A 16,307-nucleotide genomic window follows, 5' to 3' on the forward strand; every position below is an offset into this window, starting at 1 on the left:
TACCAGATCTAGATGGTAATTATTTATACATCTAGTTGATAAACATGTCAACATGCCGGTCATTAGTCTGTCCATTTCTAAAGACTTATCGATCTAAACGCGTTCATGTCATGGGTCAGAAAAGAAATGAAATGGCGTTCAACGTTCTGCTGTTTTGCACCGATTGGGCTAATACGTTCGTGTTGGTTCCTAGAGTTTACATCCACTTCCACCATGGCTGATATCGTAATCAAGGGCTAATACAGACGGACATACGCTATATAGTGTGCTATGAATGGTAATTTTGCTCGCACAGCGTCACTACCGAATTCCAACTGTCAAGGGTTCTTTTAGTTTTACGTGCAAGCCAATGTGTAGATGGAACCTCGGTTTTTCGTCCGACCTGGGTTTGCCTTTGGCCAAAATTCGCCGGGGGCCCGAATTCAGTGGCTTAACCACATATGGGGGTGGATCGCGGCGACGAAGCGTGATGGGCGAGTATAAATAGTTCCGTTCCGTTCAGTATTTACAAAGATATGATGAATTTAAATTTCACAAAAACATTCGGCATCCGCTACATTCCGTATAAATAAACATACGTCACTTATAAATGTTGAGGAATGTTGGGCTGGCCTAGTGGTTAAGAGTGTCGTGCTTCGACCTCTAGCCGGCGGATCACCTCTGACTTGCGGTAGTAGTTTCGATCCCTGGTGTGAGCGTATGTGGCTTGGAGATAGGGGGCGCCTTCTCAACCTCGTGAGTTTACTCCGGGTACTCCGGATTACTCCCACAGGAAAGACCCAAAGGGCATGCCCTAAGATAATGAAAATAAAAAAAAGACAACTTGTCTGCGATATCACCTTCGGTGGAAGTGGACGTTAAACACTGAGAACATCAACATTATAAATGTTGGTTAAAATCTTTTAAAGGGCCTTTTGGTTAATACAGGGCACGCGTGATACCACTCGGCCACCCAACACCCCAAATTATAAAGATCACGGATATCTACAACAGGTGAGAAGATGTTTAAATTATCTCACAAATTATCTAATGAGAAAGGGTGAAAACATGGCTGCCAAAAAACCAACATCAAGACTTGATGGTATAGTAATTAAGAATGACAAATTACGTAAAACCTCTGTCTATAACAGTTAGAGCTTTGAACAGAAACCAACCAAATATTTCAAATTCTCTGTAGATTTCTTTAAACATCAAAATAGAAGGCAATAAAAAACAACGTGTCTGAGAAGTCTTAAAAATGTAAAGATTGTAATCTCTAATGTATACGTAGGATCAGACGATGACTTAGCAAGTGCACTACAATGATTGATACGTGTGGACAATGTATAGTCATTTTTCATTTGAAGGATTCCGACAATATCTAAGTTTGCGCAAATTATCTTCGTTAAATTCTTTCAGATTAATGGTCTGACATTTAATTAAAGGAGCATTATGAAAGATTAGATAAAAAGCTGGCAGTTCTCACTATAATAGTTAAAAAATAGGTAATGTAAAGGGAATAAGCTGAAAATTTCTGTCAAATTGCCCCATTCTGATATTACCGATTGAATTTTAAGCCTAGCCTCGATCGTCATTACTAAAGTCGGAACGATAAAAAAAAAACAAAGTCTCGATTATCCATTTTTGCGTTTAATCATCAATGAGCGACGAGCGTTGAACAGCAGATCGGATTCAACTCCAATGAAAATCGGACACATAAGATGGTATTGCGAGTTGATTATGGTCTTTTCATGTTAATAAATGTCTAATTAATAATTTATATAACATTTCAGGCCTAAAGAAAAACCTACAATAGCTAGATTTTGCTCTTACATAATGCCTGTTTAACAAATACCAAGAGATCAGTGGTATATTAACTTCAGGTTTGGATTCATTCAGGTTAAAAAGTGGCCTATCATTAGATTTTATCCAACATTTATAAGTGGCCTTTACATTTTAGCCAACATCTAAACGTAGCCTATCATTAGATTTTAGCCACCATCTAAAAGTAGCCTATCATTAGATTTTATCCAACATTTATAAGTGGCCTATACATTTTAGCCAACATCTAAACGTAGCCTATCATTAGATTTTAGCCACCATCTAAAAGTAGCCTATCATTAGATTTTATCCAACATTTATAAGTGGCCTATACATTTTAGCCAACATCTAAACGTAGCCTATCATTAGATTTTAGCCACCATCTAAAAGTAGCCTGCCATTAGATTTTAGCCAACATCTAAAATTGGCCTATCATTAGATTTTAGCCAACATCTATAAGTAGTTTATCATCTGTAGAGGATGCAGAATGCTGTGAAATTTCAATTCATCATCTTTGTAAATACTGAACGAAATGGAACCATTCGTGGACTTTTAGTGATTCAACTTATAGATTACCGTAGTTTACAAAACCCTTCAAATGAGGATATAATATTTCTTTACAATATTACAACGGCCAATCTTATTAAAACACAGATCATATTACGTTTCGTTTTTTATAGTTCAAAATTTCGTTTAAATTGTCTTTAATACACTAGGTATTATCCGCGTTTTGGTTGATGTGAGGGATTACCCAATGAAACAGTCTGTTGCAGCGAGTTCTTGGCGTGAGATGCACGGGACTATTGGTATCCTACTAGAAACATCAAATGTCTGACGTCATAGGGACAAAGGCCGCTCGTATGACCCCTGACGCGACCTTCCATTACAACTAGTCAGATCTTTATGTATTGGAGGCTATCGAAACGAAAATCCGTAGTCTAATCAGATTGTAGAACGATGGGAGGATGAAAAAAAAATCACATAACAAATTAAAATTACAGTGTAGTGACATGTCTGGTTATAATCAAATCAAGGATGTATCATTTAACCGACATTCCTTACTTATGTATGCGGCGCCATATTTGAAGTTGCTGGACCTTTTTTGTTTTCAATTGACGAAATTAACATATCAGCACATAAGAGTTAATTACACGGTAATTCTATCTGCTTTCTCATTTTCGTTTGCGTTGTTTTAAACTCAATTTGGCGGAACTTTGTTATGTTCCATATAATGGAGTTACCCAAATGAACTTTTGACTTTATAATTACCTAAACACCTGTCCTAAACTTTTGGCACACAGCAGAACACCATAAAAATACAACAATATTTGTTTTTGCTCAATGACGTCTTCGAAACCACTTTATGTCTCCTTTTTGCTTGAAAGCTATTTGTTAATGAGGCTAAAAAGACAACAATATTTCTTTTTTCAATAACATCGTAGCCACCACTTTTTATCCATTTTTGGCTGAAAGCTATTTGTTAATGAGGCTATCATTGAAGAGGGCAAGTTAACTCCGAACATAAATGTCGGTAATTCGGTTCGGGGCCTTTAAAAAAACATAGGAGTTTAGTATAGAAAGGTGAAATTTGTATTGTATTTGACATACATTTATCTTAGTGATTTGGTGCTAATCATGAGATACCATATGTCAATGTTGTATATGGTATGGTGCTAATCATGAGATACGATGTCAATGATGTATATAATATACATACTGTATCTGTGTCCTCGGTCTACATGTATATCTTAATGATGCTAACCATGAGATACCATGTCATTGTTGTATATAATATACATATCTGTGTGCTCGGTCTTTATCTTAATGATGTGGTGCTAATCATGAAATACCATGTCATTGATGTATATGGTATACATATATGTGTCCTCGGTCTTTATCTTAATGAGATACCATGTCATTGTTGTATATAATATACATATCTGTGTCCTCGGTCTTTATCTTAATGATGTGGTGCTAATCATGAAATACCATGTCATTGATGTATATGGTATACATATCTGTGTCCTCGGTCTTTATCTTAATGAGATACCATGTCATTGTTGTACATAATATACATATCTGTGTCCTCGGTCTTTATCTTAAGGATGTGGTGCTAATCATGAAATACCATGTCATTGATGTATATGGTATACATATCTGTGTCCTCGGTCTTTATCTTAATGAGATACCATGTCATTGTTGTACATAATATACATATCTGTGTCCTCGGTCTTTATCTTAAGGATGTGGTGCTAATCATGAAATACCATGTCATTGATGTATATGGTATACATATCTGTGTCCTCGGTCTTTATCTTAATGAGATACCATGTCATTGTTGTACATAATATACACATCTGTGTCCTCGGTCTTTATCTTAATGATGTGGTGCTAATCATAAGATACCATGCCAATGATGTATATGGTATACATATCTGTGTCCTCGGTCTTTATCTTAATGAGATACCATGTCATTGTTGTACATAATATACATATCTGTGTCCTCGGTCTTTATCTTAAGGATGTGGTGCTAATCATGAAATACCATGTCATTGATGTATATGGTATACATATCTGTGTCCTCGGTCTTTATCTTAATGAGATACCATGTCATTGTTGTACATAATATACATATCTGTGTCCTCGGTCTTTATCTTAAGGATGTGGTGCTAATCATGAAATACCATGTCATTGATGTATATGGTATACATATCTGTGTCCTCGGTCTTTATCTTAATGAGATACCATGTCATTGTTGTACATAATATACACATCTGTGTCCTCGGTCTTTATCTTAATGATGTGGTGCTAATCATAAGATACCATGCCAATGATGTATATGGTATACATGACTGCAATCTAATTAAAATATAGATCTATATTTCGTTTCGTTTTTTATACTTTCGATGGCCTACACTACATGTCGATTTAACAAGTTAAAGTGGGAGTTCACGTTCTATGACGTCAGGTACCAAGCAAGCGACATTTGACCCGATAACGTCAGTCATTCGATTAACCAATTAGTGACCGCCATGCTTTTTTAAATCTACTTTTGCTTTGGTTTGATTTCTATCGCTGGTAATGTCTACCCACAGTTCCGCGCAAAAAAGGTCAAACGCTCGATTTGATTGGCTGACCGCTCATTTCAAGCAGAACACGAGTTAAATAACAAGTCTTCCAGATTCCAAGTGTAGTAAAGACAAGTAAAAACGAAATTTTGAACTATAAAAAACGAAACGAAATTGGATCTGTGTTTTAATCAGATTGACATGACTGTGTCCTCGGTCTTTATCTTAATAATGTGGCGACATGAGTTGTCATGTCAATGTTGCGATTGCCAACAAGTCAAAACGAAAAAAGTAAACGAATCCAGTTTAAAATGATAAGAAGGGGGCGGGGTGGTCTAACCTTGGGTCGGATTTACATGGAGGGTGGGGGGGACTGGGATGCAGTCAAAGGTCCCAACATTAAAAGAACCCAAACTTAGTTCCAAATCAATTTTGTACCATACATCATTATATTGTATATAAATAAATAAATCTGTCTATCTACCATACTGGCATACAGATTAAATTTGGGTTAGTGTGATGGGGTAATAACCAAAATATTTCCCCCGTCCTTTCACTGTTAATGCAAGAACCCCAGTGACAATTTTCAGTAAGGTTCCCCATGCAAGCTTCAACCGGTCCGGGTCTAGCTCGTAAGCTGTAGATCGTGATGCCTATTATCTATAAGGCATATTATCTATAAGGCCTATTATCTATGCATCTCGGGTTGGATCCCCGGTCTGTAGGTGACAAAGAATATGCTCGCGTGCCCAGGTATTTTTCTAGTGCTCTGGTTTCCTGCCAAGTTGCCTGACCAAGGGAACTATTGCAATATAATAATAATCTCTCTCCCTTTCTCTCTCTCTCTCTCTCTCTCTCTGATTATGGTCGACATTTTGGTACACAGCATGATAATGGATGGTTCCACCTCTGTCTGTGTGTAACAGATCAATGACCCGAGAAGTACAAGTCTGGGAAAATATGTTTATTGTTAGAAACAAAGAGATCAGTGATAAAGTTCATGTTATATCGTATAATGACAAGAATTCTAAAAATCTGCACATTTCACAGCGAACAAGTGTGAAAGTAGGCAGTCTGTGAAATGGGCTGAGCAACGCGTGGAGAAAATGAAATGACATTTAATGTTGGGTCAACATCAGCTGGGCTAGCACGGTGGACATAGGCGTACGAGCGGCCGACCCCCTCCCCCCATTTTGGGTACCAAATGCTGGGAAAATTTGGGCACTTTGTAAAAGTTGTATAAAAAATATTGTGTTCTTGAATCTGTTCAATTTAACAGCGAATTTATTATTATTATGTAACATACTAAGAACCTAACTACATTTTTTGGACACCGCCCCCCAGTCAAAAATTTCCCCGTACGCCTATGCGGTTAGATCTAATTCATAATGGTAACTTCAAGTTTGGTGAAAGGTCACGAGGTGTAAAGAGGGCTAGCGCTAATCCCAATCCTAACCGGACCTAGCCCTAACCTAAAATCTCGCAAACAATCAGGTGCCCTAACCTTATTTACATCTCAGCGATCTTGATGAAATCCTGAGTTGGCCTTAACAAATAGATCTAGAAATGGGGTTTAACGTCCACTCGACACAATCTAGGTCATTCCGGGACTAACATATGGTTTAATTTTATTTCAATAATTCGCTTGCGCGTAGGGGTCTTTAGCAGTGGGAGGAAAACGAAGGACCCGGAGAAAACCCACGAGGTTGGACAGGCGACCCTACTCCTTGTCACGTACAACCGGGGATTCGAAACCACGCCAGTCGACTCAATGACAGACTTTATGATACAGCGCGCGCACGCTAACCATTCAGCCATCCACCCACCCCCCCCCCCCTCCCCAGGAGGAAGGGGAAGGTATCATGACACACACCTGGGACATTTTCCATTTTTTCTGTATGCCATAGTTATACCCCCGTCAGACCGGGCTGGCGTCCTTACTGCGCTGCTACGGCGACGAAGAATGATCTCAGAGCGCTTCAAGATCGCCATAAGCGTTGTAAAAGCTTGGTGGTAACGCCAGATATCGTGCTGTGGTCTCCATCGACGCCAATGATCGCCGAGTCACGGCGTTTGTTTTGAGCATGTCAAAACAAACGCCAAGGGTCTGCGATCTGACCTGGAAAGCTGTGATAACTCGACCTTTTTCAAGTTTGTAATTGTTTAAGAAATTTTGTCGCGTTATGTTCACGTTTGCCGGCGACCTTGTGCATTTTCTGGTCGCTATACAGACGCAGTAGCGCAGTAAGGACGCCACCCCGGTCTGATGGGGGCATTACTTCTCGGACCCATTAATTTGATCGGATATGTGCGTTTGTTGCTTGAAGTGTCTCTGTCTTGTCCGGGTGATTGTCTTGTGTAATTATTTGTATGTTATTCGACCCCCACTCCCACCCTATGCGCTTTCTATTGTTCACAATGAAGCCAGTGACGTAGCTCGAATTCTTGATGAAAGGAAACACTGATGTAAGGAAGAGTCTTAATGATTCGACACAAATTGTCTACGGGGCGTAACGAATCCAAACAATAAGATCCTTCCTATGTAAGCCCAGATATTTCACTGTCCATTTACTTTCTAAATCGTTCCTCGCACCTCTTGGGGAGTTCGAATTACGCGTATCGCACGGGTTAGTACACGAAGTTTACATGGAAAATTTGTCTAGTCATTTGGGTGGGGCTAGAATTGGAAGAAGTGTATTATTATTATTATTATTATTATTTAAAACCCCCTTTTCTTTATAGTATTTAACTGCTATAATATATGATCTATACAAGACACCGAATAAAAGTTGCAACAATAGATTATGCATAGGCATGTCTTTATAGTCAACTAAAAATGTAACGTCTGACTAGGCTATAATATATGGGTATTTGAATAAAAAAAAACCTGTATTTAAGACTGAATAAAAAGGTTTAAAAGGAATGTATTATAATTGACATGGCAAATAATAAACGACGCGTCTATACAATTTATTTTGAAGTTGTAATGCACTACATATCTACAGTAAAATATTATAAATTACCTACGAATTTTTTAAAATATACAATTGAAGGGGTAATAATGGCGTTTTAAACATGTAATGCACTGCATATATCTACAGAAAAATATTATAAATTACCTACGGATTTTTTAAAATATAAAATTGAAGAGGTAATGTCATAATTATGACGTTTAGACATGTAATGCATTGCATATCTACAGTAAATTGCCTACGGATTTTTAAAATATTTAATTGAAGAGGTAAAGTCATAATTATGACATGCTTAAATGTTATTCAAATGTCATTCAAGTGTCCACATTTTTACAGCAACTGTGTTTAATTCAGAGAATCGTCCCGTCTCATGGACCGGGTTCACGATCAGTTTATAAGTAAAGGAAATGGGGTTTAACGTCTTACTGTACAGCTCTGACTGGGCTAGTGAAGACGGACATACGCCATACAGTGTGCTATGAGGGAAATTTTGCCCGGACAGCGGCGCTATAACCTACTCGTATATCGAATTCCAACTGCCGAGGGATCTTTCACGTGTACGCCAATGTGTTAACAAGGCCTCGGTTATTCGTCGTCCCATCCGAACGACTATACGTTCTCCATCCCACACCACTGACAAAGGGGAACCACGCCGGAAAATCCCGGTGAACTTTCTCGGCCTACGCAGGGATCAACCTCATTACATTTCTAATTAAAGAAGTTCGACTATAACAGCGTGGCCTCCTACGAGCCTCTCGATTCCGGTCGTAAACGGAAAATTCTGGTCATAGAAAGTAATTACGTATGGTTCCAGCACCATAAATGATCAATTGATATTGTTTATAAAACTCTGAAATGAAATGGGGTTTAACGTCTTACTATTTTGCTACTACTGGGATAATGAAGACGGGTGTGCGCCATGTAGTGTACTTTGGGGGAAATTTTGCCTGGACAGTCCCTTTACGGCCTAGCATTATTTCGAATTCAAACGGTCAAGGTTATAGAAATCTACTTACCGCTATAACAATCAATCAGTTCGTTTTCTCTGATTGTCAATACAGTACGCTGATCACTATGGCGTCGTTTCAGGTGCGCATGACGTCGTTTAGCCTCGTTTAGCTTGACTATCGTACTATTCTTCTCGTATACACACGTTTCGAGATCTTCCTTTAATGTCGCCTCGGATCTGTACAAGGAGAAGACCTGCGTTTGTAACGTGCCTGTTTTATTTTCACATTCCGTCGCCTTCGAACCTGTTTTATCCAATCTGTAAGATTTATCCTTCAGTTGGTTTCTGAGAATCATTCGTTCCCTTTCCATAAATGACACTTTATTCTCGGCATCTAATAAATCCTGACTCGTTCTCAGAAGTTTTAGTTGAGCATCTTTCAGAGTAACCATGCTGTTATTATATTTAATCTCGGCGTCCATTAAATCCGAATTCTTTCTTTTAATTTCAATTCGTAATTTAGTAAACTCTTCGTGTAATTTCGAAACGACTTCCTTGTCGTCGCTGTTCTGAAAATTCCCTCTTCTACGATGGACTTCTTGATCAATTTCTGCGGAATTTGGGTCGAGTCCCAGAAGATCCCGGACAGCCTTTTCCAATCCTTCCAGACGTTTTTCGTGGTCAACGCGTACGTCGGAGAAAGCTCGTTCCATGAGATTCATCTTTGAGGAATAGTCACTGCTATCCAATTGTTTGTCCATCATGCTTTCCATAAAGACTTTATCCTGATGCCGACAATTACCTTTCGGAACAAGTCGAATTTCATACGAACAGTCGTTATGTGTAAATCCACACACAGCTTCATCCTCTGAAGCCGCAGCAGAAACAGGTTCGAAACATGTAGAAATGGCTAAAACACATAGAAGGTATAAGACACGGTATTCCATGGCGACGATTAGATTTCTGTTACAAATTTAAAACACAAAATAAACTTTAAAATATCACCGGGATACGATCACAAAATTTACAGTAATATTAATGTAGATATAACAATCAGTTTTGTGATCACAAATTATGATAAATTAATAAATATCTACACCAAGATAACATTCTAAGTCGGGAAAATCCCTATAGATAAATTGTACATCCTTCAGCAAGCTCTAACTAACGGACACTCTAAACGAACACGACAGCAATCCACGTGAATCCAAATAAAATTCACCCTTGTTTAAACCCCTGCTTGAGTTTAACCAATAAGTATGTATGGTTGTATATTCACAACTTCCCAAACAATAGACGCTATGAACACGGTACACACAATATAATATATACCTTGACTAGTTTATTACAACCGAAAAAACACTAACACAAGATCTAATTTAGTCAGCGATTCACAAACATTACATCCAAGTATTATAAGCACACGCGTCGTTGGAATTCAGAATCTACTCGTGAAACTTTTTAGATATTTTTGTTTTTGTTTTATCGAAGACAGACTCCCAACTGAGAAATACCACTCACGTTTAGGAATTTGCACTCGACTGAACAAAGTTCTTGCTCAGTCTGGAATTTGCACTGAACTTCCAATAGCTTTCAACTTTCTTTAGGTTATGAGTTTGCACTCGAGTTTTTAGGACCTTGTTGTGCACTATAGATGCTCGATCCTGATCCGACAACTTTACGATTTCGTGACTTCTCTGATACGACACAATAAATTGTGTTCAATAAAGGTTGTTTTTTGGTTGTACTTATATCTATCTACAATTATAACGCACCGTATCTTTAGATCAGTAGGAGGAACGATCCGCTACAAGTAAGTAGGTCTTCATCAATGTAATCTATTACATCTTTTGTGTGACGTATATCATATCGTCATACACCAGTAAACCTGGTCACATCTTGATTTGTAAAAGTCTAGTATCCAAACATTCTCCAAAACCGTGTTCAAATGTCACTTGTTTATCAGACGTTGTCTTGGAAGACTTCTTTAGCTTGTTTCTTCTTTTTCAGATGGGGTTTAACGTCCACCCCCGCAGATGATGCGGCGACAAACAATCTTCAAACTGCTTCTTTAGTGCTACACTGTTAGACAAAATCTGGTGCTATCTTCAAATCTATACATCTACAGACACCAGTGAATAACACAATGGGGTTTAACGTCTACTCCCGCAAATGGTGAGACTGCAAACAATCATTAACTGCTGACAGTGCTATCCTTAATTATATGACGTCCACAGACCCAGGTGAATGACACAACAATTCTTGCTGATAAGTTCACTTTTTGATTATTGTAATGGCAACTATTTCATTTAATAACACGATTATCAACAACACTGAATCAGCTACCTGATGAATGGCTCAATTGATACTGCTGAAGAAACATGCTTTAATAAAACTCACAAAGCAACTTGAAATAAAAATGACCGTAGAAAGGTCATAGTGTTTGTTTAGCAGAGTATATTTTATAAAGCCTAGTATATATCATATCTAACTCCATATACATCTTTATCTACTGTATATACACGTGTAGACCTATTATACCTACCAATGGTATGTATTAATTCCAGCCGTCACGGTGCTTTAACCTTAAAGCGATACACACTTGTTAAAGTAACGGCGTTCTACGAAACAGCGGCTGGTATATTATACCTATCAATGGTATGTATTAATTCCAGCGGTCACGGTGCTTTAACCTTAAAGCGATACACACATGTTAGAAATACGGCGTTCTCCGCTATTTATAGTTATTACCATTCAACCGTTTTGTCGGCGATATCACTTCTGCGGAAGCGGGTGTTAACGATAGCTATTTCTAAGTATACTAAGGCAACCGAGATACTTTGGGATCGAGATGGCCTGAAATAGAATCTTTATTTAACGAAAAAGGTTTGTTCTTGACTACGATCGATTTCCGTCTAAATTTAAACTCTTTCGAAGGGGAAAGCCCCTTTAATGTCGCTGAGCGTGAAAGAACACATCTACCTTCATGCTTTGGTGTACGATGAGGAAACGCAAGGTCAAACGCGCCGGCTGTAAAACATACTATGGTTCAGATCTCTTGGCTTTAATCGTAAGCTTATACGTGACAATAAGTCACCTGTCTACGTTCGTGGGTATTCTTGGGGTACTCGGTATTATCACATTTTAAAATAAGCCTGCACCCGATCAATTGAGAGAGAGAGACAGACAGACAGACAGACAGTAAGAGACACACACACATATAGGGGGTGGCTGAGGTTATTTGCCCGAAAAAAATTCTTTTTCACACGAATATTCAGAAGGAATCAATCGTTACCTAAAGCGAGTTTTTCACAAATGTATTAAGTACTATAGTATTCAAGACGTAAACCGCTGGCGATTTCATTTTACAATTATATAATTATATTTCTTATTCTTTGATATTTGTACCCGAAACACGGAAGTATACATTGCCCGAAAATGGACGGTTCACCTAGGAGGTTAGACAGACGAATCCACTCCTTGTCACGTACAAGCGGAGAATCGAAACCATGTTACTTGGCTCAATGACAGACTAAACCACTCTACCCACCGAATTAAAGACCACCAAACGTCATATTGTACGCCTGTATATCATTGTCTCTCTTTCTGATGGCTAAGTGGGTAAGACGCTGGCTCGCTAGTCTGGAGGTCGCGTGTTCGATACCTGCATTGGCCGAGAAGATTCGTCGAGATTTTCCGACGTGGTTTCTCCTTGTCACTGGTGCACGACGGAGGGTCTGACAAGCACAGCCGTCTAGTCGTTTGGGTGGGACGAAAAACCGAGGTCCCGTGTACACATTGCATTTGACCTAAAAGTAGTTGGCATTCGATATAAGAGTAGGCCATAGAGCCGCTGCCCGGGCAAACTTTCCCTCATAGCACACTGTATGGCCTATACCCGTGTTCATTAGCCCAGTCGGTGCAGAACTGTATGACGTTAAACCCCACTTCATTTCATTTTCATTCTCTCTTTCTGAATGTATCTAGATAGTTTAACGTCTGCCTCTACGATACTGATATCGCAGACAATATCACTATGAGGTAAAAAAAAAAGCATTATAAATCGACCAGTGAAAATGAATGGCTTAACATTTTGGCTTCAGTGGGCTCCTCACTTTAAGGGTATAAACCACAAGCGAATAATGTTTCAATGAGCGCACTTAAACACCGTTAACAGACCGTACAAACCATTCATAAACTAAACAGACAAACTACTTCACCGTTAAATACGTGGGTTTCAACGCAATAATTTATGTGTTTTGTACGATTAGAAAATCATTGAATCAATCAAATGGTATAATCAAATGTACGATGGATTAAATCCGTTAACGTGATAACACTTATATCATGAAATAAATTAAATAGTTTGCTTGCGAGTCGCCGGTAGTTAAGTACCCAGTCATCTCAACCAACTACTATTGAAGACAACAATAAACTTAATAAATCATAGGATATTTTTTTATGACAGATTTAAATCGTTTATTATTATTTGGCTAATAGATAATTAATGAGACAACAATTATTCCATGTAAAATAAACGTAATGTATTTAATTGGATCTTATAAAGTAATGTACCAAATAATCCCAATGTAATTCTATACTCGTTGAAGCAAATATTTAGGTTACTAAACGATACAATGCGTTTGATTTTGTCACACTTAGATTTAAGGAAATTTCATAAAATAAATGAAATAGTTTTAATAAAGGGAGTACCAACATAATCTCCCCGGATATCTTATCATTCATTTCTCTATTCACTCGTGTGGGTTCGGGGAGGGGGATGGGGGCGATGGCTTAATGATCTAACACGTGCTCTATTCACTCGGACAGGTTTTTTGTCGATGGCTTATGGTCTGACACGTGCCCTATTCACTCGGGTGGGTTCGGAGAGGGGTGGGGGGTGTCGGTGGCTTAATGGTCTAGCACGTGCTCTATTCACTCGGGTGATTCGGGAGAGAGGGGGGGGGGTCGATGGCTTATGGTCTGGCACGTGCTCTATTCACTCGGGCGGGTTCGGGGTGGGGTGAGGAGAGTAGTCAATGGCATGATGGGTCTAATAACACGTGCTCTATTCACTCGGGTGGTTCGGGAGTGGGGTGGGGGTGTCGGTGGCTTAATGGTCTAGCACGTGTGCTTTCGATCATATCGTCTGTTACTCAGTCAGGTTGTGTGGTTTTGATTCAACGAGTATAGAATTACATGGGGATTATTTGGTACATTACTTTATAAAATCCATTTAAATACATTTCGTTTATTTTACATGGAATAATTGTTGTCGCATTAATTATCTATTAGCCAAATGATAATAAACGATTTAAATCTGTCATAAAGTCCCCTGTCCAACCACGTGGGCTTTCTCCAGATTCTCCAGTGTCCTCCCACAGCTGGTGTCCCCCCCCCCCACACACACACACAAGAAATGATCTGGTTGGTGTCGTAGCTAAATCCTCTCTCTCTCTCTCTTTCTCTCTCTCTCTCGGGGGGGGGGGCGGATGACTGAATGGTTAGCGTGCACGCGCTGCATCATAAAGTCTGTCATTGAGTCGACTGGCGTGGTTTCGAATGCCCGGTTGTACGTGACAAGGAGTAGGGTCGCCTGTCCAACCTCGTGGGTTTTCCCCGGCTCCCCCGGTTTCCTCCCACTACTAAAGATCCCTACGCGTAAGCGAATTATTGAAATAAAATTGAACCATGTGTTAGTCCCGAAATGACCTAGTTTGTGTCGAGTGGACGTTAAACCCCATTTCATTTTCTATTATTTTATAAGGGATCAAATCCACTGATAAATTTAATGTAAAAGATGTATTTTATTAGAGAGCGGGTGTGTTCAACCGTAAAATTATGATCAGAAGTCCAGACCTAAAACTATACCGGGCTAATGAAAACATGCATACGTGTGCTATGAGGGACATTTTGCCCGGACAGCGGCGCTACGGCCTACTCTTATATCGAATTCTAACGGCTGGATTAAAAAGGGGCTCATCAAAAAAGTACTTTACTTTCGATATGTTCTTTAGACAATTACGCATCGATTGATGTCATAGTCAGCCTATATGGTCCATAGTACGGTGGTAGCCTATTTGTTTTAATTTGTTACATTATCTATGCATGTGAATTCAAAGATAGTGTTGACATTAAGAAGGATTTTTATGGTTTTGTTTTATATGTATTATAAACTACTTAGCTATCTTCATAATCTTGATGACTGCAAATTTTAAAAACTCTGCTTTGATGGGTTTGCGTGTGGCGCCGGTGTGTGGTTTTTAACCAAGTGTGGCGAATGACTTGGTCAGAGTTATTGGTCGACTTTGCTGTCATCAGCTCATGCGTGCCAATGATTCTGCCGCACGAGTCAAATTACGATTGTTTCTAATTACGATTGTTTTATATAAACGTTATACATTCCATGATTTACCAGCAGATTTTAGGAAATAGCTCGACAAAGGGAGGTAACTATAATAGATCTACACGGATGCAGACCATCCTAAATTTTCTTATTGACTGCAATGTTAATTCTGTCTCTTTGCCCGGCTCCAACTTTTCCCAAAATTTTCGTTGGACTGAACGTTTTTTTTACAACAGGCAGAGAAACAAGTGGCCATGTCTTTGCACTGAAATTTGTATGAGGTTGACCAGCAAAACTTGTAGATACGCAAACTTGAAGTAGCATACTAAAAACATTCGTCATACATATCACCGTAACCAACCAAACCAACCTGTTAATTCCGCCTCTAAATCATAGAGAATATTGCTATAAATAGACGAATTACAATTAATGGGTACCGAGTTGGTGAAATTTAATGGTGGTCGGCCTCCACACAAAAGGGCAGGAGAGACAAAATATATATTATATCCATTTATTAGTAAATTCAACAGTTGTTTGAATGTCGACACTGTATATGCCCCACATGATGGTAACTGTAGTATATTGCTGCACAAAAACAGAACACTGGCGATAGTTCAATATCTTCGAGAAGGAGGACGCGGAACGCCAGTTTCGGTTGTCTGTAATGTGTAACTAATCAGGATACGTTGATTCTAGAATATAATTGGGATGCAATTAAAACGAAAAATGAAATGGACATTTTTTTTAACAATTCGTTAGTTTTAATGGTGCAGAAAAGTAGAGCGTTAAACCCTGTAGTACTATCCAACTACACATCTTAGTTTTTGGCCTGATCGTCTAATGGGGGGTTGGTTGGCTCTGGACTGCTACTGTTGTATCTTTCTTCTTTAAGGACTTCACCAAATGTTGTGTTTTCTCACGATACCGACTCAAATGAGTAACAGGAACAACGATAGTGTTTTTGCTAAACATTTTATGTCACAACAGTTACACAGTAGTCTAAATTACAATATTTAAAATTAACATCTCTTTCTCTCCAACCCCAGTCCTGTAAAAATCTAGCCAGCATGGCTAGACCCAGGAAAACATTACCGCATGAAATAGTCGTCTAAAGAATCCACATGATCTCTCTCAATTATTCTAGCCCCGCTCTCTTATATAGGTGCATATTT

At 38.8% G+C, this 16,307-nt stretch overlaps 1 protein-coding gene across 1 annotated transcript in view; it reads right to left on the bottom strand.

The window, feature by feature from the left end:
* Positions 1 to 10,582, bottom strand: part of LOC126816958 (uncharacterized) — a 36,035-nt gene extending 25,453 nt beyond the window's left edge. The window contains exon 1 of the mRNA XM_050543767.2: positions 8,857 to 10,582. Coding sequence (XP_050399724.1) covers positions 8,857 to 9,736 — 880 coding nt within the window. The 5' untranslated portion in view covers positions 9,737 to 10,582. The remainder of the gene's footprint in view (positions 1 to 8,856) is intronic.
* Positions 10,583 to 16,307: the final 5,725 nt, after the last annotated feature.

Source organism: Patella vulgata, chromosome 3 (genome assembly GCF_932274485.2).
Source record: "Patella vulgata chromosome 3, xgPatVulg1.2, whole genome shotgun sequence".
Classification (NCBI taxonomy): Eukaryota; Metazoa; Mollusca; class Gastropoda; family Patellidae; genus Patella; species Patella vulgata.